Raw genomic sequence first — 26296 nt, 5'->3', positions numbered from 1 at the left:
CTAAGTGTTGAGGACAGCACACAGCTGTAAAGGAGTGATTGAGACTAGATATTCTCAACCATGCCCTGGCCAACTTGCTGTGCCAAAGAGCAGAGTGAGGTGGCCCCATGGCACTTTTGTTGTTCGCAGAAGGCAGTGGTGGGCTTTCTAGCAATTGGGTTTTCAATTGAATGACCAATTCAGAGGGCATTAAGAGTTCACCATGTAGTGTGGGATTGGAGAGTCATGTAGGCCATACTGGGGAAGGCAGCAGGTTCCCTTCCCTGAAGAGCATTCATGAACCAGTTGTGATTTTACAGCAATCTGATAATTTTCATGATCAGCTCATAAATGACGAGATTTATTGAATTCAATTTGACAGTTTGCCATGGTGGGATTTGAACTGGCAACCTCTGGGTTGCTAGCCAGTAGCATAAACATTACACTACCATACCTGTATTTCACAGTTTATTCTTCCTGGCTTAGATGAGCAGAGGTCTGGTACTTCCCCACAACAAGGAGAGAGGCTAACATCGTAGGCTACCCTTGCATACCTCCTGTCGGCTGGTTATAGAGTAACAATATCTCAGGCCTGCAAGGAGGCTACCAGCTCATTTTTCAGGCCAGGGCAGGTGTGTGGAAGGGAGGTTAAGTTGTTAAAGTGCATAAGAGGCAATAACTTGACTCTGTCCAATCACGGGCTGATTCCTTGGAGATGAGAGAGAGCTTACCTCTTCGAGCACGGTTGTTGAGATGGAGCTCATGGCTTTGAGTAGGAACGTTGGGAAGCATCTATATCACAAGTCCAATTGGCACTTGTCATTCTAACTAATTTTCCACTTCCTGTGTTGAACATCCATCTGGGCGTGTGGTGGAGGTGACCATGCCGTATGTGTGGTGAAGTCCCCTACCCATGGGGAGTTGATCTATCGAGCTCGATCAGTTCATCATGAGATCTGGACCGGTGCCAATTGCCGAGTTAGGTCTGTACAAGCCATAAACTGGTTAAATTCTCTTCTGTAAAACATTTCATTATTTACAAACCCTGGGATGGATTAAAACTGATCACTCAGATTGAAATAGTAAACATTCTCCAAAGTTGTATAACCAAAGTAAAGGCACACCGTTCATAATCTCAGGTTCCAGGCATCATTTGTGAATCATTCAAGCTTCTCTTTCGGGGTTTGAGGATTCAAATGAACACCTTAATTAAATGCCAAACATTACAATTCACTCCTACATCTTGCTGAGTTATTTTGAACAACCAGAAATAAGATACAAAATGTTGAACGATAGCTGGTGTTAGCTACAGGTCAGTCTGTTTATTTAAAAAGAAAATGAGGGAAGAAAGAACTTGCATTTATATAGTGCCATTCACAACCTCAGTCGGTCCCAAAGCTCATTGCAGTCAATGAAGTACTTTCAAAGTATAATATTTCACAAAGGATAGTGGAACTCTGCAAAAAAAAATATTTTCCCCAAAAGCTGTGGCTGTTGGGGGCCAATGAAACATTGAACATTTCACTGAGATTAATCGACTTTTGATGGGTAAGGGGGTGAGGGATATGGAACGAATGCAGTAAATTAAGTTGAGGTACAGATCAGTCTCGATCGAACGGGCTTGAGCGACTGACTGGCCTACTCCTGTTCCTATGTAATGTATGAAATGCAGCAGCCAATTTGCGAACAGCAAGATCCCATAAACAGCAATGACCAAATAATCTAATGTTGGTTGAGATAAATGTTGGCCAGGACACCGTGTGAACTCGCCTGCTATTCGAATAGTGCCATGGGATCGTTTACGTCCACCTGAGAGTTTAATGTCTCATCCGAAAGACGGCACCTCCGACAGTGCAGCACCCCCCCTCAGTACTGCACTGGGAGTGTCAGCCTAGGTTGTGAAGTTTCTCTGGAGTGGGACTTGGATCCACAACCTTCTGACAGAGGTGAGATTACTACCCACTGAGCTGAGTGGACTTCAGAGCTTAAAAATACATGTGAGCCCAGTGCTCCTGGCCCCTCATTGCCCAGGCGCTGGACAGCTGCAGTGCGCAATGCCTGCCCAGCCCTCAGTGCAGTCAAAAGCAGCTGCGGAGCCATGGGAGGTCACTGAAGTGTGACTGTACCACAATATCGCCCCAAACTCTCGACCTGCACCAGCTAGAAGGACAACAGCTGCATGGGAATACCATCATCTCCAAGTCGCATGCCATCCTGACTTGGATATATATTACCATTTCTTCATCATTGCTGGGTCAAAATCTTGGAACTCCCGAACAGCACTGTGATGGCACCTTCACCACATGAACTGCAGCAGCTCAAGAAGGCAGCTGATCCATCACCTTTCCAGGGCAACAAGGGATGGGCAATAATTGCCAGTCTTGCCAGTGATGCACATACCTGCAGAATTATTATTTTTTTTTTAAAGAATTCTCCCTCCTGATAGAAACATATAACCATAGCAAACACTTCTCTGTCAGAGAACTTCCTGTACTTGACAGAAGATATGCATTTGCACCAATACCGTTCTACCTTGTACAAAAGTCCCATTGTTGATTCTAATTTTCTGTATTTTGCAGAGCCATCAGGAAGATTGAAGTCTCCCAAACAAATGGGTCAGTAACAAAACTCCTTCACTTCAAGTACTGAACAGAATTTAACCTACAGTTTACTTAATTGCTTTTCTTGCTTTGATGTAATGGTAATCCCTTCAGCCAAGCAGGTTTATAGCTATAGACAAAGTTAACGCACTTTTATGCCGAGTTGGGTTTTCCAACTAATGCCGTCCTTTTTTTTTTCCCCCACCCATTCAGAAACAAGACCAGACAAGGTAGGTGTCATCTTGGTGTTTGGGTGGGGCCTTTCTGCAGTACGCTGGGAAGATCGGAGTGTTTTTGTACAGTAATGTGAAGTAAATGAAGGAATTTAATGTAATATCTCCAAGTTTGCAGATGACACTAAGCTGGGTGGCAGTGTGAGCTGCGAGGAGGATGCTAGGAGGTTCTAGGGGGACTTGGACAGGTTAGGTGAGTGGGCAAATGTATGGCAGATGCTGTATAATGTGGATAAATGTGAGGTTATCCACTTTGGTTGCAAAAACAGGAAGGCAGATTATTATCTGAATGGTGACCGATTTTAGTAAAAGGGGAGGTGCAACAAGACCTGGGTGTCATGGTACATCAGTCACTGAAGCTAGACATGCAGGTACAGCAGGCAGTAAAGAAGGCAAATGGCATGCTGGCCTTCATAGCAAGGGGATTTGAGTATAGGAGCAGGGACGTCTTACTGCAGTTGTACAGGGCCTTGGTGAGACCCCACCTTGAGAATTGTGTGCAGTTTTGGTCTCCTAATCTGAGGAAGGAGTGCAGCAAAGGTTCACCAGACTGATTCCCAGGATGGCAGGACTGACGTATGAAAGACTGGATCGACTCGGCTTATATTCACTGGAATTTAGAAGAATGAGATGGGATCTCATAGAAACATATAACATTCTGACGGGACTGGACAGGTTAAATGCAGGAAGAATGTTCCCGATGTTGGGGAAGTCCAGAACCAGGGGTCACAGTCTAAGGATAAGGGGTAAGCCATTTAGGACCGAGATGAGGATAAACTTCTTCACCCAGAGAGTGGTGAACCTGTGAAATTCTCTACCACAGAAAGTAGTTGAGGCCAGTTCGTTAGATGTGGCCCTTACGGCTAAAGGGATCAAGGGGTATGCAGAGAAAGCAGGAAAGGGGTACTGAGCTGAATGATCAGCCATGATATTGAATGGTGGTGCAGGCTCGAAAGGCCGAATGGCCTACTCCTGCACCTATTTTCTATGTTTCTAAGTTTGTGTTTTCACATAGTACAAGAAAGTACTAAAATTGCCGACCAAAGAGAGCTGTTCCTTTTTTAAATCGAATAAATAAGTGGAGATTAGAAAGGAATGACTTGCGTTTATATAATGCCATTCACAATCTCAGGCCATCCCAAGCACTTCTAATCATACAAGTCGCACATTTGGGCCGGTTGCAGAGTTGATCATATGAGAGTGTGACAGGGACAAAATTTACTTCAATATGTGGAGCTGTATTTAGTTTCAAAATTAGTGGATATCCGATGGTGAACCTCCTGAGTGTCCGAGGACACTGTAACATGCAATAGATTAGAATGCAGTTGGTTTCCTGTGGCATTGCTCAGAGAAAAATAATGTTATCGTTCTTCCTGTAACTCTCTCAACAACTTTGCTATTCAAATTCTCTCTCCTTCTCCTCCCTTCTGACTTGTGTATTTCACTATTCTTGTTTCTATCTCTCTGTCTCATTTACTTGTCCCTACATTGCTCTCAACATGTCCTCTTTTGATGCACTCACTATCTCACCACGGCCTAGGATATACAAGTGAAGCAGGGAGAGACTATCCGAAAGATGGTGCAACATCGGTGAGCGAAAGGAAGAAAGACTTGCAATTATATAACCCTTTCTCGACCTCGGGACGTCCCACTTTTACAAAGAGTACTTTTGAAGTGTAATCGCTGCCATCGTGTAGGAAATGTGGCAGCCAGTTTGTGCACAGCAAGGTCCCACAAACAGCAATGAAATAATAACCAGATAATCTGTTCCGGTGATACTGGTTGAGGGACAAATATTGGCCAGGACATCAGGAGAGCTATCCTGCTCTTCAAAATCATGCCATGGGAACTTTTCTGCTCACCTGAGAGGGTGAACAGGTTCTCGGTTTAACGTTTCCTCAGTACTGCACTGGGAGTGTCAGCCTGGATTATTTACTTAAGTCTCTGGAGTGAGGCTCAAACTTCATTGTTTGTTAAATGCTTTAAGACATCCTGATGTTGTGAAAGGCATTATATAAAAGGGAGTTCTTTCGTTGAGAGAGTTTTAAAATAGGTGTGCAGCATCAACAGAGACTAATGGTTTGAACGTGTGCATGCACAGGAGACAGTGCAGAATGTTTTGGCAGTAACTTCACCATGATCAGAGGAGAGCTCCTGATCGTTTCTCTGCAGGAGTGTGATAGGCCCATCAGTATTGGGAGATTTTCTTGAATCAGAGAACGGGGGTAGGGGGCTTCAAAATTAGATAGCTATTGTCCTAGCAATGATTTTTCCCTGGTTTGTTTAATGATTCAGATTGAACGCAATTGGCAAAAGAACTCGAGGGGAGATGAGGAGAATATTTTTTTTATAGCAGAGTGTTCTTATCTGGAATGCGCTGCCTGAAAGGGCAAAGGAAGCAGATTCAGGAGTAACTTTCCAAAGGGAATTGGAAAAATACTTGAAAAGGGAAAGTTTGCAGATCTGTGGAGGAAGAACAGAGGCGTGGGATTAATTTAATAGCTCTTTCAAAGTGTCAGTATGGGCATGATGGGCCAAAAGGCCCCCTCCTGTGCTGTATAATTCTATGAATCTGTGTATGGAGCTAGTGTGTTTACTTTGGTGTCTCCTTTGTAAATATGAATTCATTTTTTTATCATTAGTTTTTCTACAATCCTATTTATGCATTTTGTACAGTAATTTACTGTTTTGGATTCTACCTCGTTTCAGTATTTTAGTCTACTTCAAGGCTCTCTGATGTTCTGTGGCTCTGATGCTGCCGTTCCCTGTCGTTCGCTCCGTCTCACTCTCTCCATGTGTATGTATGAAGTATGATATAATGAAAGTTTGTGAGCAGTGTGTGATGGATGTTCCCCTTCCGTGACAGCGTGCCAGTGTTGAAGGATCCCTTCTTTCTCCCTCTGTGGAAGCACTATCCAGTGAAGCTACTCCCAGCTCCAAGTGTGAAATCAACGTACTCCGTCGTGGTGATACAGTGAACCAATCACAAGAGTTCTTGGAGCCGACCTATCCAAGTGACCAAGAGGAAAGTCTTCGGCTCCGGACCTTGGAGCAGACTGATGCTGATGATGAAGAGGAAGTTGAAGTTGAACAGGTTGAAGATTGTTCTAATGTCTCTGATATCCAGTTGCATATCTATTAATGTTTGTGCATTATCTTGATTCTGCCCTGAAACCTATTCTGTTGGTGCTGTTGCTGGCTATGATCCTGTGATATTCCACGTAATTTTTAGCTCCACTCCAAGCTGAAGATCTTAGGGCCACATCCAATGACGGCACCTGCAGAACAGGAGCTGGTTCAAGCTCCACTTGAGACTTGAGCACGTAATCTAGGCTGACACTCCCAGAGCAGTACTGGGGGATTGCTGCATTATGGAAACTGTAAATCAGATGAGATGCTATGTTAAACAAAGATGCAGTATAAGTGTCCTAGCTAATATTCTTCTCTCAACCAACGTCACTCAAAACCGATCCTGCATCAGATGGGGTCTTGTCTTCATTTTCCAATTCTCTCTGGCTACAGGTGTGGTACCAGATGACTGCTAATGTTGTACTATTGTTTAAAAAGGAAGAAAGGGATCGACCAAATAATTTTAGGCCAATCAGATTAACCTTGGTGCTGGGCAAATTATTGGAAAAAATTCTCGGACGATATTAATCGTCATTTAGAAAGGCACAGATTAATCAAGGACAGTCAACCGGGAAAGTTGTATCTGACTGGCTTGATTGAATTTTTTGAGGTGGGTCGATGAGGGTAGCGTGTTTGATCTGGTTTGATTTTGGTAAGGCTTTTGACAAGGTCCTATATGGCAGACTGGCCAAAAAAGTAAAAGCCCATGGGATCCAAGGAAAAATGGACAAGTTGGATCCCATATTGGTACAGAGGCAGGAAGCAAATAGTTATGGTTGAGTTTTTGTAACACAGGCTTTTTCCAGATGGGTTCCACAGGGCTCAGTACTAGGTCTCTTGTTTTGGGGGGTATATATATCAATGATTTAGACTTCAATGTAGGGGGAATAATTAAGAAGTTTGCAGATGATACAAAAATTGGCTGTGTGGTTGATGGTGAGGAAGAAAGCCTAAAAACTGCAGGAAGATATCTATGGACTCGTCAGGTGGGCAGAACAGTGGCAAATGGAATTCAATCTCAGAGGTGTGAGGTAATGCATTGAGGGAGGTCTAACAAGACAAGGGAATACACAATAAATGGTGGAACACTGAAAAGTGTAGAGGGACCTTGGAGTGCATATCCACAGAGGACAGGTCGATAAGGTGGTTAAGAAGGCATATGGGATACTTGCCTTTATTAGTCGAGGCATAGAATACAAGAGCAGGGAGATTATATTTCAACTGTATAAAATACTAGTTAGGTCACAGCCAGAGCACTGTGTACAGTTCTGGTCATATTACAAGATGTGATTGCACTTGACAGGGTACAGAGGAGATTTATGAGGATGTTGCTAGGACTAAAGAATTTTGGCTGAGGAAAGATTGGATAGGCTGGGGTTGTTTTCTTTGGAACAGAGGAGGCTGAGGGGAGATTTAATTGAGGTGTATAAAATTATAAGGGGTCTAGATAGTGTCTAGGAAGGACCCGTTTCCCTTAGCAGAAGGGTCAATAAACAGGGGACATAGATTTAAAGTAATTGGTAGGAGGTTTTGCGGGGAACTGAGATGTTTTTTCACCCACAGGGTGGTGGTAGTCTGGAACTCACTGCCTGAAAGGGTGGGAGAGGCAGAACCCCTCATTGCATTTGAAGTGCTGTAACCAACAGGGCTACGGACCTAGAGCTGGAAAGTGGGATCAGGCTGGATAGCTCGTTTTTGGCTGGCATGGACATAACTGGCTGAATGACAAACAAAATTTGCCACCGAGACACATAAGGAGATATTGGGACAGGTGACCAAAAGTTTGATCAGAGATAGGTTTTAAGGAGCAACTTAAAAGGACGAGGAAGAGGTTTGAGGAGGGAATTCCAGCGCTTGGGGCCTAAACGGCTGAAGGTACGGTAGCCAATAGTGGGACGAGGAAATTCGGGCTGTGCAAATGGTCAGAATAGGAGGAACGCAGAGATCTGAGGGTTATAGGACTGCAGGAGGTTAAAGGTAGGGAGGGACGAGTCCATGGAGGAATTTGAAAAAGAGGATAAAAATTTTTTAATTGAATCGTTGCTCTCTTTTTTTTTTTTAATCCTCTACTTTGAGGTCTTAAAAGGGATGTCATAAGTATTTGTCTCCCTCATTAATAGAATAAAATCCTCTCTCTAGCCTACCTCTTGCTCCCAGAGACTGCTGGGTTGGAACTCTGCTACAAAGTGCACAATAGACTTGGTGACACCTAGTGGCTGATAACCCCACTACAGTGAAAGGGCTGGACAAATACAGGGATCATCTTTTTGTATTACAGTATCTTATCAGGATTGAAACAAAACCAGGTGTCCTGGATCATTTTCCAAACTTAAAGATTTGCAAGCAAGGAGGGGTAGAAAATGTGGTCAAACTTAGTCAAGTTGGATGGACTACATTGATCTTTCCTTGTTCTGTTTCTGTATGGTAAAAAGAAAGGACTTGCATTTCTATAGTACTTTTCACGACCTCCGGACGTCCCAAAGTGCTTCACAAACAATGAAGTACTTTTTTGAAGTGTAGTCACTGTTGCTGTTATGTCTTTAATATTCTTATGAATACGAGGTCTAGTATTGTACTTGAGCTGTTGTGACCTTAATCCCATTTATTGTAACTCCAGAGTGAGGCACAAGCATGGTGGGCAGCATTTTATACTGGGCCCTGCACACCTATGCAGGTGACCCTCAGGTCTCCCACCGCAGTGCCCTCTGGTGGCACACTGTGACTATACAGTTAGTATACATGGTCTACATACATGGCGGTTGTAATGTAGGGAAATGCAGCAGCCAAATTGTGCACAGCAAGCTCACAAGCAGCAATGTGCTAATGACCAGATCTCCTGTTTTAATAATATTGGTTGAGGGATAAGTACTGGCCAGGGTGCATTTCACATTCCCACGTCATGAGCTAAGTGAGCAGGTAATCTGCTTTGGGTGGTGCTGAGGAAGGAATGTTGGCCAGGACAGCGGGAGAACTCTCTGCTCCTCTTCAAATAGTGCCATGGGATCTTTTAATATCCACTGGGACCTCGGTTTAAGGTGTTAACCAACAAATGGCACCTCTAACAGTGCAGCGCTCCCTCAGTACTGCACTGGAGTAACAACCTACATTTTATGCCCATCTTTATGTGGGGCAATAACTGTCTTCTGACTTGAGGTGAAAGTGCCACCAGCTGAGCCACACTGCCTCTCTGCTTCACTAGATTCAAACGAGGATCAGAGACACAGATACACCCGACCCAAGCTCACCATTACCAGGGCCTTGCAAAATTCACCTGTTGGGATTACCCTAACCCTAACACAGCTCCACAGGTGCTGTTGGCATCTTGCCCAAGTGGCCCAGTTTTGATGCGAGAGCCAAGCCAGTAGGCTATTTGACCAAGGAAGGAATCATGGCCTTGTTCAATCCTTTCCTCCCCTAGAGCCCACATACAAGAACATTCCCCTTGGAGCAAAGCCTGCCGCCTGAATAATGCTGATGACATTGGTTCACAGTCTGCAACACCTCAGATTTAAAATTTGCATCCTTGTGTTTAAATCCCTCTAATGTATGCACCTGTGAGTAGGCTCTCAGGCTGGTAGAACTGTTGAGTTGGGAGTGGCTTAGCCAGTCACATGATCACTCAATAAAACCCCAGCTAGTTAGGTTCAAGGGATCCACGATGAGGCAGGTGGTTGTGAGCCTGGTGGATGATCTGGTAATGTGTAGTGTGATTTGTTAAACCTTTGCTATTAAGAACTAGTTGGTTTATTAGCAATGTATTGCTATGGATTCTTAAGCAAAGAACCAATGAAGCAAATACATTGCACCCTCCATGGCCTCAACCCTCCCTATCTCTGTAACCGCCTCCAGCCCGACAACCCTCCCTGAACTCTGCGTTCCTGCAATTCTGGCATCTTGTCCATCCCCCCACTCTCATCGCCCCACTGTCGGCGGTCGTGCTTTCAGCTGTCACTGTGCCAAGCTCTGCAATTCCCTCCCTAAATCTCTGCCTTTTCTTTGTTTTTCAGATCTCTTCCAAACCTTCAGCAGAAGAGTCTCGTCCGTTCAGCGTTCACCCAGAATCTGGCAGCTCTGCTGCCCAAGCAGCAGGACGGATGGAAGCTGCAGGCAGTGCTGGTGGACTGCTGGGCCCAGAAGGAGCGAGCGATGTGTGGCCTGAGCCTCCCATTGGACGGGTCTCATTCCCCGGCCAAGCATTGGCCCGCAGGACCCGAGGGGACGCCGATTACCAGGCCTTTGTGCCGGCAGCCTCTGTGCCGGACCTCCACTCCACACCGGTCCGTCCGTTGCGCGGCAACCCCAGCATGCCTTGCAGCCACCTCGCCCCGAGTGCTGTTCAGGAGCGCCAGCGCGGGGCTGCCGATCGCAGAATCGTGAGGAGGGCCAGCAGCGCGGGGGAGAGCCACTCTGCTTCCCGCCGCCCATTGGCCGCTGAGAGCGAGCGGGGCTGGCCGACAGTGGTGGTGGCGGGAGATCCCAGCCTGCCAAACTCCGCCCGTCAAGACAAAGGGTCCGAAGCGGCAAGCGAACCGAACCCGCGGGTGGCGATCGACCCGCCAGCCAGCAGCGACGACGGTGTCTACGAGAATGTCCCGTTTGCCAGCGAGAAAAGGTTGGCACTGGAGGGGCGGGGCTTCCGGTCGGAGGGCCGGGCTGGCGAGGAAGAACAAGACTGCAGCCAATGCCCCGCAGACGTCGGAGCCCCAGGGAGATGGGGGAAGAGACCCGGCTCCACTTGGGTCACCCAGACCCGCCCCGTGTCTGGGCAGAGCACCGCGGCTTCGCCCAAACGGGAACTGAACACTGTCGAGTGTCTGGACGAGAGACTTGCGCTGTCCGAGAAAGCCTACAAGAAGTTGAAGAACAATTGGGAAGAATGTGGCGAGAGGGACAGTTTCCTGGGCCCCGATAGCGACTTGGGCTCTTGCGGTCTGGGCGGGTTTGTTTCTGAAGAGAGCCTTCGGTTCAGCGGGGACGACGCTTCGGAGCACAACCGCTCGACGGAGAAGAGCGGCTCGGGCTGGAACGACAGCTCCTCCAACTCCAACTCCGCGTCCCGCGAATCGGTCCCGGACAAGCTGTCGGAGGAGGTGGACGAGATCTGGAACGATCTGGAGGACTACATCAGGAAAAGCGAGGAGACCCGCCGGGACCGACTGCCTGCGGCCTTCCCCGTCAGCGCGGACGACCTGACCGGACTGGCCGGCTCCCGGGACGGCCGGAAGACCAGGCCACCCGCCCAGGAGAGCCCCGGCTTTATTGAAGTGGTGAAGAGCAAGGCCAACAGGCTGAGTGCCAGCAGCGTCCGGTCTGTCGACAGCGAGCCAAGGGAGGAGGCCTCAGCACTAACCGCAAGCGCCGCCCCCTTCGCCGATGACGAGGGGTTCGAGGCGGAGAGCTTCTCGGGCAGCACGTGCACCGGGACCATCGTCCAGGAGCTGGATATCATGGATCGCACCAAGCGCAGGGTCTATTACATGGCCCGGCAGTATAGCCAAAAAATCAAGAAGGCCAATCAGCTCCTCAAAATGAAGAACGCTGCAGAGCAATCTCCATCTGACCAGCCCAAGAGGAAGTGCAAGGACCTGGCAGCTATTCTGGAGGAAAAGAAACAGGGCGGATCTGCCATTGGTGCGTAGAACCATCTCCCGGCCTCCCATTGTGACCCGTGAGCTGCGCTTCCAACCCCACATCCTCTCCCTCACCAAATCCACCTACTTCAGCCTCTAACATCGCCCATCACCACCCCTTGCCTCCGCTCACCCATGCCTTTGCTAACTCCAGACTCAGCTAATCCAACACACGCACTACGTCTACCCTATCAAACCCTTTCATAATCTTGAAGACCTCTATCAGGTCACCTGTCGGACTCTTTTCTTGAGGAAAAGAGCCCCAGTCTGTTCAATCCTTCCTGATAGTTATAAACTCTCAGTTCTGGTGTTGTGCTGCTGTGGTCAAGGCCACTGCAGCCCTCCTTCTTTGCCTCCGTTTCCCCCCCCCACCCCCCCCCCTCCCAAGATTGCTACAGCAGATATCAGCAACATGTCAATCTGCAGTTCATTTTGAATCAAACTGTGACTGATGCCATGGTTTGCTGAAGCAAGTACTTTCACCATGGATATCCGGAAGCAGTAGGCTCGGGCTCAGTGTTTGCAAAGATAGGACCCCACTGACTGCACCCACAGCCTCCCACTTTACTCCCTCTCTAAACTTGAGCTCAACCAAAAGTCTGCTGCCCGTCTCCAAACACACATCAATTTCCATTCACCCGTCACCTCTGCACTGACCTACAGTGGCACCTGGTCGGCAAAGCCTCGATTTTACAATATTCATCCTTGTTTTCAAATCCCTCCTTAGCCTCTGTAACCTTCTCTGGCCCTACAACAATCTGAGATCTCCATGCTTTTCCAATTCTAGCCTCTTGCGCATCCTTCACTTTTTTTCACTCCACCATTGGTGATGCTACCTTCAAACTGTCTCGCCCCTGAACTCTGGAATTCCCTCCCTAAACCTCTCCACCGCTCTCCTCCTTAATTTGCTCCCTAAAACCACCTCTTTGACCAAGATTTTGATGTCAAATTTTATCTGTGAAGTGCCTTGGGATGTTTTATTATGTTAAAAACACTATGTAAATGGAAATTGTTTTCTGGTCTGTTCTCGCCCTTCGATTTGTATTTGGTTCTGTTAACTGCAGACTTTTCTCTTCTGTCTGTGCTAATGCACTTGGGCCAAGTACAGAAGCTGTTAAACAGTGAGTTCCGGCTGTAGCAAAGTGGCCCCTTGTTGTCCCTGAGAAAGACCAGCCTCCCAGATTGTCTCCCAAGCAACTTGGCAGCCACTTGCGCCAATATCCCGTGGATTGGGCATTCTCAGGCATTCAGGGCCCTCGTCCATTTCCTGTCCAAGGATGCTATGAACTGCAGAAATATCCCCTTTAGAGAGAAAGAAAGAAAGACTTTCATTTATACAGCTCCTTTCATGATCTCGGGACGTCCCAAAGCGCTTTACACTTCAAAAGGACATAATTGGCTGTAGTTGCTGTTGTAATGTAGGAAACGCAGCAGCCAATTTGTGTACCGCAAGGTTCCACAAACAGCAGTGAGATAATAAGCGGATCATCTGGTGGTGTGGGGGCGTTGTGTTGAATGAGGGGTAAATATTGGCCAGGACACTGGGGAGAACTCCCCCGCTCTTCTTCGAAAGAGTGCCCTGGATCTTTTACATCCCCCTGACAGGTTTCATGTGAAAGACAGCACCACCATTGATACTCCCAGTACTGCACTGCAGTGCCGGTCTGGATTTTGTGCTCCGGTCTCGAGTGAGATTGGAGCCCACAACCTTCTGACTCAGAGGAGCAAGTGCTACCCACACTGAGCCACAGCTGACACTTAATGGGTGTGATGTAACTGTGCTGTTGTATTTTGAAGATTAATGGTGTTACCATGGGTGATTTGGCGATCACTTTGGATTGCATGATGTGCTGGGCATGTGGGATTTCCCACGTAATACATAATGGAAACATATAAAAAGAAGGGTGAGAACAAACCATCAGACGTATCAAATACACAGTGCAGCTACACACGCCATCGATTCATCACCTGAGAGGGTAAAAAGAAAGGGGGGGAAAAAAAACTGCAGACAATTCTGAAAATTCCTCTCTGACCCCCTGAAACATTCAAACAAGGCTTGATAACTTGGAATTCCAGCTAACTAGTAATTAGCTCTTTATAACTCGCAATGTTCCCGTTGCTCAAGAACTTGTCAAGTTCCCTTATTAAGGACAGTGGTAAATCGATACCAGTACATCTCTCAGCAGTCGTAATCTAGACAGCAGTGCCAATTCTTGTCTAGCATTATTAACTATCTCTTGGATCCTGCTATAAGACTGCATAATCCTGTGCCAATGGTTATTCCTCTCCTGTGCAGAGGTGCACAGAGCCACTGCCTAATGAAATGATGTGCCGTTGGAGGATATGAGGAAGGGATATAAACCAAACTGGCCCAGCGTCAGCTTGTAATGAGAACCTCATTAACCCAAGAGGTGGTTGAATTCAGTGTTGCAATAAGCTTACTCCAGCAATGTTAGAGTAAATAGATCAGTGTCTTACTGAGGTCCCCCTTTCTAAAATATACCTAAATAATCCTGTTGGTATAGTTTGTGTTTCTCTAAATCCAAATTAGCGTAGTAAATAGAGTAGATGGAAGTCGAAAGTTGCAAAGGGATATTGCTCGATTAAATGAGTGAGCAAAACTATGGCAGGTGGAGTTTAATGTGGGGAAGTGTGAGGTCAACCTATTTTGGACCCAAGAAAGATAGATCATTGTATTCTCTAAATGGTGAAAGCTAGGAACTGCGGAGAAGTAGAAAGATTTTGGGGTCCATGTACTGAAATCACAAAAAAACTAGTGGACAGGTACAAAAATAATTTAAAAGGCTAATGGAATGTTAGCTTTTATCGCAAGAGGGCTGGAATACAAAGAGTTAGAAATTATGTTAGTTATCTAAAGATCTGATTTGGGATTATTTAGAGTACTGCGTTCATTTCTGGGCATGCATCTCAGGAAGGACCTGTTGGCCTTGGAGGGAGTACAGCGTAGATCCAGCACAATGATACCCGGGTTTAAAAGGTTAAATTATGAAGATGGGTTGCATAGACTAGGCTTGTATTCTCTCGTTTATGGAAGACTAAGGGTTGATCTAATTGAGGTGTTCAAGATGATGAATGGAGTTGATGGGGTAAATGGAGAGAAATGATTTCCTCTGATGACGAGTCTGGAACAAGGGGATATAACCTTGACATTAGAGCTAAGCTGTTCTGGGGTGATGTCGGAAAGCACTTGTTCACATAACGGGACTGGAAATCTGGAACTCCCCTAAAATGCTGTTGACTCTAGGTCAATTGAAAATTTCTAAACTGAGATTGATAGATTTTTGTTAGGCAAGAGTATTGAAGAAACCTAAATGAGTAAATGGAGTTAAGATCCAGGTCAGGCATGATCTAATTGAATGGCAGAACGTCCCCAAGGAGCTGAATGGCCTCCTGTTCTATGTTCCTATAAATCTGCTGACTATTCCAATAGGATTGACTAAGATGTACTGATATTTTCAATAGAAGTTATAAACCTCAGACAGAATGATTGCAAGAAGCAACATGTCCTGCCATTTCACCTTGATTCTAATGTTTATAAAGTAGGGATTATTTCTCTCTCTACATTTGTTTAACAACTTAATGTTCGATTTTCTTTATCTTAGGTGCTCGAATTGCAGAATACTCCCAGCTGTACGACCAGCTCCTGTTCCGAGAGACTCCCCCTCGATCATCACCAAACGTGTCGACAGACGACGGTGGTGAGGTGTGGGCCCAAAGCCCGGCACAGGCCCTGCTGGCCCCTCGCTTGCCCCTTGGGCAGTCCCTGGGCACAGAGGACTGGCTGTTACATTCCACCTACAGTAACGGGGAGCTGGCAGACTTTGTCGCCTGGCCAGATATCCAGGGGCTGGCGGCCAAATACGCTTCCTCAGAGAAGAGCGTGCCAGGCGGGCGACTCCAGAGCAGAGGGGCGTTGGCTGGCTCGGTGCCCTCCATGGTTGCAGCCTGCCCGCCGGTGCCGACACAGCAGCAGCGGTGGAGCGCCATCATCGTCTCGCCCGACGGGGCGGGCTGCCTGGCAGCGCACGGCTACAACTCTCTGGGCCGCAGGGCGGGCGAGGGCAAGCCGTGGGTGGCCTCTCTGTCCTCTCCCTCGGTGGCGGCGAGCCGCTCCTCCGACTCCATCGACCGCGCCTCCAACAGGGAGCCGCTCTTCCCCGGCCGAGACTCTGTCTCCGACAGGCTCCGCGGCGCGAGCCAGGAGGCCGAGCGGCCGGCCCTGACCTTGCGGGACTCGCAGAAGGTCCTGGTGGTCGGCAGGATGCCGCCACCGCTGGACGCCCAGTCGGCGACGCGGAACTACTTCGCCAACTTCAACGACACGGGGGAGGACGACGAAGACTACGTGGAGATCAAGTCCGAGGACGAGGATTACGAAGACCTGGACGAGGGGGCCCTCGCTCCCGACCCGACCTTCCGGCCCGGCGGCAGGGCGGAGTCTACCCCCGAGCCCGGCGACTCGCGCTCAGCGAGCGCCCCCTGCACCCCGCTGTTGGGCAGCGATGTCAGTGCGCCGGGCTCCCTGGCTGTGTTGGCCGAGCCCGACCAGCTGAGCCACTACCTCTGGCGGGAGCCCTCTCCCAGCCAGCAGAACATTGTGCAGACACTGCGGGACAAGTTTCACTGCCTCAGCTCCAGCAGCTTCGCTTGACCATTCGGCTCCAGTCACCAGACTGAGGGAAAAAAATAACACAAAGGGAAACCGAAATGCATTATCTCACTGCGAGCACTCCCGATAGATCTCCAGCTATAATCTTACCACTCTGCTACTGCTACCCGAGTCAGCCAACCTCTGCGTTAAGTAGTATCTAGTTTGGGGCAATAAGCAAGATTTGCAAAAATAATGCAAATAAGGGTTTACTTTTGTATATACAGGGAATGACTGGCAGAACCGTGACCAGGAAATGCAAATATATATCAAATGCTGTGAGGATTGTGGGTGGTGATGTGTTCCTCCTGGGGCTTTCAAGGCTGGCTCTGGCTTAGAATTGGTTGCTGTCACCTCAGGTGGAGACCTTGCGTTGACCCCATTCTCACTTGGGACACCGGTGTGTTTTGGGGAATGATCCGAATGGAAGAATGGTCCCATCCTCGGGAGTGCTAGCCCCCCAGATAGCGAGTATAACTGATTTACGCATCTAGTTGCACAAACTGTTGGGGGGGGGGAGAGGGGGGAGAGCGCGGAACAGCTTGTCCAGGCTGAGAGTTTTTTTTCCTGTTGAGACGGATGTGGGACCAATCTTGACATTTTGAGAAATGCACAGCAACATTGATCGAAATAAAGAGTGCGGGACATCTGAACCAAGGACAAAGTGCTGGGCTCTTTGCAATCTGTCAAAGGGAAAGCCAGGATAAGGAGGCAGGAGACCCACACCTGGCTCATCTACCTGTCATTTCCCAACAGATCTGTGCATTTTCGGCATTCTTGTGGGGGGGGTGGGGGGGGGGTTTCTACCACGGCTGGGTTCACTGTTGGGAACAGAGCAGAACTTTATGCGACTGGTCAGTGACCAGCCAGAAAACATGACCGTACTACACAGCCGGGCCTGCATCACCAGCCTGCTGCTCATCCAATAAAATCTCCTCCCCCACCCCCCCATCACCCCTGCCCCCTCTCACATATTACCCCTGATGGTATTTCATCAGATGAATCAATTTCTAACACTGAAAAACTACTTCTAAATGCCTCCAGGTTTCTCTAACTCACTTGTGCTAGGTAGCCATCTTTCTTTTAAATCATCTCATCTCGGCAACTTAAACCATCGAGCTTTCCGGTTGGTTACCCCATCACTTTTTTAACAGACAAGAGCACCTCTGCTCCCTGCGAACAGGCAGTACTTTGCACGATCAATCTGTATTATAGAGTGGGTTGGGGCCAGGAGGGGAGGAAACTAATTAGTGAGGGGGATGGTATCCCTTAATTGGCATTGCAGGAACAAAGATGCTGATATCCTGTCATGAACTGTTTACCAACTAGACATCTACCACATTGCTAGGACTGCCATTTGGATGCGAGTGGTCTTTGCATATTATAACAAAGACAGCTGGTTAGGTGGTGGTGCCCAATGCAGATGAAGGTATCTTTAGAGGGATGAGGGAATGCACCACTTAAAAGCCAAGTACAGATTACATTCATGAACCAGCCTCCATTTCGAGGCTGGGTGTTTGAGCCTTGTACATTATTGATTCTGTACATTCCACACAGTTACTTCTAGACTTCAAGTAAGAACATTGGTTATGAAAAGCTGGAAGCTGTTCCAGCTTCTCCCCTCCCCTCTTCTCTCCTCTCCTTTCCTCTAACCTGCTTTTTCCTGTACATCCCTATTCATTATTCGGAGACCAGTTGTGCTGGTATAAAACTTGTTCCTAGTCTTCATCTCTGAGACCACCCACCTCTGTTCTTATTTCTTGGAAGATGACCATTACTGATGGTGTGATCTTCATCAGATTTATTGTCAACTGTAATTGAAGGCACTGTTTAGAATTCATGATCGATTCAAGAGTGGAATCTCCATCTGTTTGGTGATCCTTGAGGAAAGTGCTGAAAATCAATAATTTGTACGTGTTCACAATTAAGATAGTCGAATCTAGATCTAGCACAAACAGATTCAAGCAAGGCATTAAAAGTGCCAAGCCATTTCCTAGTCACTTATGTAGAATTGTTCCTTGGAGGGTAGATTTATAACACCCTGAACAGAGTATTCCAATATCATTGAGAACCCACTTTAGTTCACATGTCTGATCCCTATGAGTTAGTGTTTCTGTTTGTATCACAATCATTTAATTGTTGGCTCAATGAAATCCATCAAACAAAATTCTTCAAATTCTCCCCACGTCTGCAGTTAGTAGAAACACTCACCTTTTGCATTTTATTTGGGGAAGGGTCGGGGCAATAGCAGTCATTCATTCATTCATTCATTCATTCATCATGAATCAACTTTATTGGTGAGCTGGGTGGTGTTGTGGTATCTTCCAGATTGCGCTATACTGCTAAAGGTGCCCAAAAGAATTGTACGGATCTGCACCAGCCTGCCCCTTGACCCTCAATGCACACAGTGAACAAGCTTGGTCCATGCGCTCCCAGGATGTGATCGGGGAAATGAGTGTCTTTATCTCTATCTCTCTCTCTCTATCTCTGTGCTTCCTTTCAAAATATATAAGCAAAAGCTGTACATTGAACGAGATTTCAGGTGACAGTACAGCGTATGACTGTGCAATATGACTTCCAATGTTTGGTTTCCATTGCAAAGCTGCCATTTTCTCACTTCATCTATGTAGAAAGCCAGACAAACAAATGGTGAGGTTTTTTTTAAAGACGAATTGCTTCGGTTATTAAGCAATAATGAGATGCACTTGATTCAGTAACTTAAGTGTGAGCTTTCATTAACTTCTAATTATGAAAACCAGTAGACAGGAACCGTCTTCATGAATAGAAAAATTTGAAACTTGTAAATTTCGTATCGAGCATATTTTTTTTAAATAACAATAGGTCAATATTTTATTGTAATTCTCCTTCATTGGAAGTTTGCTGTAGGTTAATGTGTTAAAACAAGAATTGTTGAACTGGAGAGACCAGATCCTGGCGTTGTATTTTGGAATAATTGATATTTCAGGATCTCTGAGTTACCTGTTTAATTTTCTAATGTCATTCGTTCAGAAGCTATACTGTACAAAGCGCATTGCCAGGAACTGATCTGCAATGGTAAGGGATCATTGGCGAAATTCACTTTCAGTTCTGACATTTGGTACTTGAGGTAAATTTGTCCAGTGTTAAACTGAAGTGACTGTTGAACTGACCAATTTATTAATAAAAAAAACTATCTCAGAAACAGAGGTTCTAATGTCTTGTCCTATGGATGAGAGATTGAGCTGAATAATGACTTCCAAGAACAAATTTGCACTTTTTATGGTTTATTTTGTAAAAATTTACTGAATGTTGAACATGTGGCAAAATGATTAAAAAAATTGATGGTCGCTTTATTAATTTTTAGTTTGCTCAAAAAAAAAAGCTGAGCCTAATGCATGCCAAATCACCAGGAATAGTTCGAACATTTCATGTTACTTTTTTTCAAGTTGAATGTGTTTTCTGTCTGGAGGGACACATTGTTGTACGCTGAACAGAAATGAATTGTTTGAAATAAATAACTGAACTGTTTGGGTATTTGTCTGAATTGCTTTTTGTTGAAGTTTAAAAAAAATACTTTATGCAGAACACGCAAGTGAGTAAGAATCCATTACAGCAAATGTAAATGTTGGAAAACAACATTTATACAAATCTAATTGCCTGTGGTATTCCCCACAGTCAGTTGATGAATACAAAGAGGTATTTTATATTCAAGATGATCGAGTTGGCCAAGAGACGTGAGAAACTTACTCCATGGTGCCATTTAGTGGTTAGAGCATCCTAGGACCAGCAGCGGGCAACCAATGAGGGAGAAGGTGGGCACTGGTGAGTCCATGGGACCTCCCTCTGACCCTGCAGACTCCAGAGGGGTCTCTGGCAGAGCACTGGTGGGCATGATCCTGGCGTGCATGTGTAGATCAAGAGGCCATGGATTTTTGAGACCTCAACGTTTAACAGAAATAAAATGAAAGTGATTGAAAAGGCTCCTAGCCCTGCAGTCTAATGATGGCACAATTAATCAGGTCAGACTCAAAACCAAGTTATTGGCTATATACGTGAGGCTCTTTTTATAATATATGTATGAAAGCACATACTTTAAAAATGCACTGCACCAGTCACTGAAAACAGACAGGTGAACGTTTTGGGTCTCGATGCTTTGCCAGAACAGGAAGTCGGGCCAAACCAAAAAAGGGAGGAAAAGGAACCGATAGAAGTCAAAATTCGGGTACACTGACTACCTCCATGGAACAGTTTAATGGCCTGAAACAACTTTTTGAGCTGGAAAGGAGTGGGTTATGTCCAGATAACATTGGAGGTGCACATCACTTCCTCCTCCATCCTCCTGATCAATTATTCCTTGCCCTATTATCCCCTCCTGTTTTTTCACCATTTTTCTGTTTCCCTTTCCTCCCTGCCCTCCCTCTTCACCCTCCCATTTCCTGTTGCAGTGGCAGAGGGAAGGGTCCTACCAATGTGGTAGGTTTATTGTACCTCATATTTGAGGGAATTTTCTAGGAGGGTCTGGGGCCTTGCTCGCTTACAAGATGTCGATTGTATTTGTTTTTTTGTTAAAGTCCATTTTGGCATGATTTCTTAAAATAATTTTCTGATGAGTATATGAGACTAAATAAAGACTTTCACTTATAGCACCTATGTTCCCTGTAATGCAGCTGAGCGTACTCCACCACCATCTTAACCACCCACCCGACCAGTTCCGACTTTAGTCCCACCTAATGGAACAAATAGTTTTGAATTTAATGCCTTGGGGTAGGCAGCCAATATAGGTCAAGGTAGGTGGAACTGTAGGTGATGAGCCTGCAGTACTTTAATATGGAGCAAGACATGAGAGGTGATGTTTGGGATTGGAGTTTAAGGGGGTTGGGAGGTCTGGAGGGTTGTGGCAGAGAGGGTGAATACTGCGCAGTTGGAAGTAAGGGAGGTTAGAAATGGTATGGTAGTTGGAGAATATAGGTGGATTGGGTGTGCTCTACAAACTTGAACTCCACTGCCTGTGCCCTAACTCGCACCAAGTCTTGTTCACCCAGCACCCCTGTGCTTGTTGACCAATATTAGCTCCAAGTCCAGCAATGCCTCAATTTCAAAAATCGCATCCTCGTTTTCAAATCACACCATGTCCTCGCCCCTTCCTATTTCTGTAACCTCTGACAACTCTCCGATAATTCTGTGCTCCTCCAATTCTGGCCTCTTGTGGATCTCCAATTTCACTCCAGCATTGGCAGCTATGCCTTCAGCTGCCTGGGCCCTAAACTTTGGAATTCCCCCCCCCCCCCCCCCCAAAAAAAAAAACCCTCTGCCTCTCTACCTCTCTCGCTAAGTTAAAAGTTAACTTTGTCCAAGTTTTTTGGTCACCTGTCCTAATATTTTCTTATGTGGCTCGTTGTCAATTTTTGGGTGATTACGCTCCTGTGACGTGGTACTATGTTAAAGGTGCTATATAAATGCAAGTTGTTTTGAAGAGGGGATGGGATGGTGTCTGAAGTCAGCATCGTGGGGAGGGCTTCAAAGGAGCAGGGTTGTATGGAGGAGAACTTGGAGAAGACATGGCTGGAGAAATGGCAAAATGAAGGGTCAGCTGGAGTTCATAAGGACCCTGGGGAGGTCAGGAGGTGGGAGAAGAAGAGGGAAGTAGCACAAGCAGCTGCTCAGATGGTCACTAAAAGAGATGAATAAATCTATGAACTCTTCATAGTTGGAATTGGCGTGAGAGTGGAGGGTGGGCAGAGAAGGGGTTTGAGCAGAATGTTAGTGATGGAGATCAGGTATGCCCTCACTCCAGGATGTCTTGGGAAGAATGGGCAGTTTTTGTTGGGAGTGAGACACATATGGAGATGGTTGACTCAGCCAGTTGTGCTTTGCAGGAGTGAAGTTGGGTGCTGTACCAGGAGACTTTGTTTTGTGCGACATTCAGAGAATACAGATAAGTTATGTTAAACATGTATAGAACTTTGGTTAGACCACACTTGGAGTACTGTGCACAGTTCTGGTTTCCATATTCTAAAAAGGAAATAGGGGCACTGGAGAAAGTGCTAAAAGGATTCACAAGGATAACAGAACTGAGAAGATATACTTACTGGGAAAGGCTGAACAGGCGAGTCTCTTTTCTCTAGAAAAGTAGGCTTTTGGATAAATTATAGAGGTCTTTATGAAAAGATTTGATAGGGTAGACATAGAGAAGATGTTTCCACTTGTGGAGGCGTCCCAAACTAGAGGTCATAAATTTAAGATAATCATTAATAAATCAAATAGGGAGGTTAGGAGAAACTTCTTTACCCAGAGATTGGTTAGAATGTGGAACTCGCTACCCCTAATGAATGGTTGAGGTAAATAGCAGTGATGCATTTAAAGGCCATCACACATTTAAAAAAAATTCATGCACAGGCATCTTCCACCCCCTCAACTGGAGTTCAGGACTGGAACATTGGGTCCTTCATTGAAACATCTGTGAACTCTCATGGAAGCAAGTCATCCTTGTTCGAGGGATCGCCTATGATGATGAATTAAGGGGAAACTAGATAAGCACATGAGGGTGAAAGGAGTCATGGGATATGGGGAGTGGAGTTGAGGCCAAGATCAGATCAGCCATGATCTTATTGAATGGCGGAGCAGGCTGGAGGGGCCAAATGGCCTACTCCTGCTCCTATTTCTTTCGATTCGGATCTTTGGCTTTTTTCAGCAGACCAGAAGTCGATCATAATGGGAGCGGATGTGCGGCGGTGAGCGGAAGTTCGCACACTAGAGGGGCAAAAGTTAGGGGCGGGTAAGTGTCCGCCGCTGTTACTCATCAGCGTAGTGCTGGTGATGTCATCACGGTACCATGCCAGTCCCCTTCACTTGAAGGGGAGATTGGTGAGATAGAGGGAAACAAAAAGGAGGCAAAAACAAAAGACAAAGGAGATGAGGAAAAGTGGAGGGCAGAGAAACCCAAGGCAAAGAACAAAAAGGGCCATTGTACAGCAAAATTCTAAAAGGACAGAGGGTGTTAAAAAAACAAGCCTAAAGGCTTTGTGTCTTAATGCAAGGAGTATCCGCAATAAGGTGGATGAATTAACTGTGCAAATAGATGTTAACAAATATGATGTGATTGGGATTACGGAGACGTGGCTCCAGGATGAGCAGGGCTGGGAACTCAACATCCAGGGGTATTCAACATTCAGGAAGGATAGAATAAAAGGAAAAGGAGGTGGGGTAGCATTGCTGGTTAAGGAGGAGATTAAGGCAATAGTTAGGAAGGACATTAGCTTGAATGATGTGGAATCTATATGGGTAGAGCTGCAGAACACCAAAGGGCAAAAAACGTTAGTGGGAGTTGTGTACAGACCTCCAAACAGTAGTAGTGATGTTGGGGAGGGCATCAAACAGGAAATTAGGGGTGCGTGCAATAAAGGTGCAGCAGTTATAATGGGTGACTTTAATATGCACATAGATTGGGCTAACCAAACTGGAAGCAATACGGTGGAGGAGGACTTTTCTGGAGTGCATAAGGGATGGTTTTTTAGACCAATATGTCGAGGAACCAACTAGGGGGGAGGCCATCTTAGACTGGGTGTTGTGTAATGAGAGAGGATTAATTAGCAATCTCGTTGTGCGAGGCCCCTTGGGGAAGAGTGACCATAATATGGTGGAATTCTGCATTGGGATGGAGAATGAAACAGTTAATTCAGAGACCATGGTCCAGAACTTAAAGAAGGCTAACTTTGAAGGTATGAGGCGTGAATTGGCTGGGATGGATTGGCGAATGATACTTAAGGGGTTGACTGTGGATGGGCAATGGCAGACATTTAGAGACCGCATGGATGAACTACAACAATTGTACATTCCTGTCTGGCATAGAAATAAAAAAGGGAAGGTGGCTCAACCGTGGCTATCAAGGGAAATCAGGGATAGTATTAAAGCCAAGGAAGTGGCATACAAATTGGCCAGAAATAGCAGCGAACCTGGGGACTGGGAGAAATTTAGAACTCAGCAGAGGAGGACAAAGGGTTTGATTAGGGCAGGGAAAATGGAGTATGAGAAGAAGCTTGCAGGGAACATTAAGACGGATTGCAAAAGTTTCTATAGATATGTAAAGAGAAAAAGGTTAGTAAAGACAAACGTAGGTCCCCTGCAGTCAGAATCAGGGGAAGTCATAACGGGGAACAAAGAAATGGCGGACCAATTGAACAAGTACTTTGGTTCGGTATTCACGAAGGAGGACACGAACAACCTTCCGGTTATAAAAGGGGTCGGGGGGTCTCGTAAGGAGGAGGAACTGAGGGAAATCCTTATTAGCCGGGAAATTGTGTTGGGGAAATTGATGGGATTGAAGGCCGATAAATCCCCAGGGCCTGATGGACTACATCCCAGAGTACTTAAGGAGGTGGCCTTGGAAATAGTGGATGCGTTGACAGTCATTTTCCAACATTCCATTGACTCTGGATCAGTTCCTATGGAGTGGAGGGTAGCCAATGTAACCCCACTTTTTAAAAAAGGAGGGAGAGAGAAAACGGAATTATAGACCGGTCAGTCTGACATCGGTAGTGGGTAAAATGATGGAATCAATTATTAAGGATGTCATAGCAGTGCATTTGGAAAGAGGTGACATGATAGGTCCAAGTCAGCATGGATTTGTGAAAGGGAAATCATGCTTGACAAATCTTCTGGAATTTTTTGAGGATGTTTCCAGTAGAGTGGATAAGGGAGAACCAGTTGATGTGGTATATTTGGACTTTCAGAAGGCGTTCGACAAGGTCCCACACAAGAGATTGATGTGCAAAGTTAGAGCACATGGGATTGGGGGTAGTGTACTGACATGGATTGAGAACTGGTTGTCAGACAGGAAGCAAAGAGTAGGAGTAAATGGGTACTTTTCAGAATGGCAGGCAGTGACTAGTGGGGTACCGCAAGGTTCTGTGCTGGGGCCCCAGCTGTTTACACTGTACATTAATGATTTAGATGAGGGGATTAAATGTAGTATCTCCAAATTTGCGGATGACACTAAGTTGGGTGGCAGTGTGAGCTGCGAGGAGGATGCTGTGAGGCTGCAGAGCGACTTGGATAGGTTAGGTGAGTGGGCAAATGCATGGCAGATGAAGTATAATGTGGATAAATGTGAGGTTATCCACTTTGGTGGTAAAAACAGAGAGACAGACTATTATCTGAATGGTGACAGATTAGGAAAAGGGGAGGTGCAAAGAGACCTGGGTGTCATGGTACATCAGTCATTGAAGGTTGGCATGCAGGTGCAGCAGGCGGTTAAGAAAGCAAATGGCATGTTGGCCTTCATAGCAAGGGGATTTGAGTACAGGGGCAGGGAGGTGTTGCTACAGTTGTACAGGGCATTGGTGAGGCCACACCTGGAGTATTGTGTACAGTTTTGGTCTCCTAACCTGAGGAAGGACATTCTTGCTATTGAGGGAGTGCAGCGAAGGTTCACCAGACTGATTCCCGGGATGGCGGGACTGACCTATCAAGAAAGACTGGATCAACTGGGCTTGTATTCACTGGAGTTCAGAAGAATGAGAGGGGACCTCATAGAAACATTTAAAATTCTGACGAGGTTAGACAGGTTAGATGCAGGAAGAATGTTCCCAATGTTGGGGAAGTCCAGAACCAGAGGTCACAGTCTAAGGATAAGGGGTAAGCCATTTAGGACCGAGATGCGGAGGAACTTCTTCACCCAGAGAGTGGTGAACCTGTGGAATTCTCTACCACAGAAAGTTGTTGAGGCCAATTCACTAAATATATTCAAAAAGGAGTTAGATGAGGTCCTTACTACTAGGGGGATCAAGGGGTATGGCGAGAAAGCAGGAATGGGGTACTGAAGTTGAATGTTCAGCCATGAACTCATTGAATGGCGGTGCAGGCTAGAAGGGCCGAATGGCCTACTCCTGCACCTATTTTCTATGTTTAAGTTTGGGCCACCAGGGAGGGTTTTGGCTGGGCCAGGGGCCGAACCCGGGGGCATAATTGTCGGCCCGACACGGCAGACGGCTGACAAAAGAAAAAGATGGCTGCCGCGGCTGTAGGTCCTCCCCTTTAATGGCAGCTACACCGCCATTTTGTAAATATTCCAAGCACAGT

The 26296-nt window shown here is 46.3% G+C and overlaps 1 protein-coding gene across 8 annotated transcripts in view; it reads left to right on the top strand.

The window, feature by feature from the left end:
- The window catches only part of LOC139273268 (pleckstrin homology domain-containing family G member 1), a 245368-nt gene extending 225621 nt beyond the window's left edge, over positions 1 to 19747 (top strand). For all 8 annotated transcript variants that reach the window (XM_070889936.1, XM_070889942.1, XM_070889941.1 and 5 more), the window contains 5 exons: positions 2559 to 2594; positions 2793 to 2809; positions 5679 to 5906; positions 9949 to 11572; positions 15195 to 19747. In XM_070889936.1, the coding sequence (XP_070746037.1) occupies positions 2559 to 2594; positions 2793 to 2809; positions 5679 to 5906; positions 9949 to 11572; positions 15195 to 16243 (2954 nt within the window). In that variant the 3' untranslated portion in view covers positions 16244 to 19747. The remainder of the gene's footprint in view (positions 1 to 2558; positions 2595 to 2792; positions 2810 to 5678; positions 5907 to 9948; positions 11573 to 15194) is intronic.
- Positions 19748 to 26296: the final 6549 nt, after the last annotated feature.

Source organism: Pristiophorus japonicus, chromosome 9 (genome assembly GCF_044704955.1).
Source record: "Pristiophorus japonicus isolate sPriJap1 chromosome 9, sPriJap1.hap1, whole genome shotgun sequence".
NCBI lineage: Eukaryota > Metazoa > Chordata > Chondrichthyes > Pristiophoridae > Pristiophorus > Pristiophorus japonicus.
This window is presented reverse-complemented; position numbering and strand designations above follow the sequence as displayed.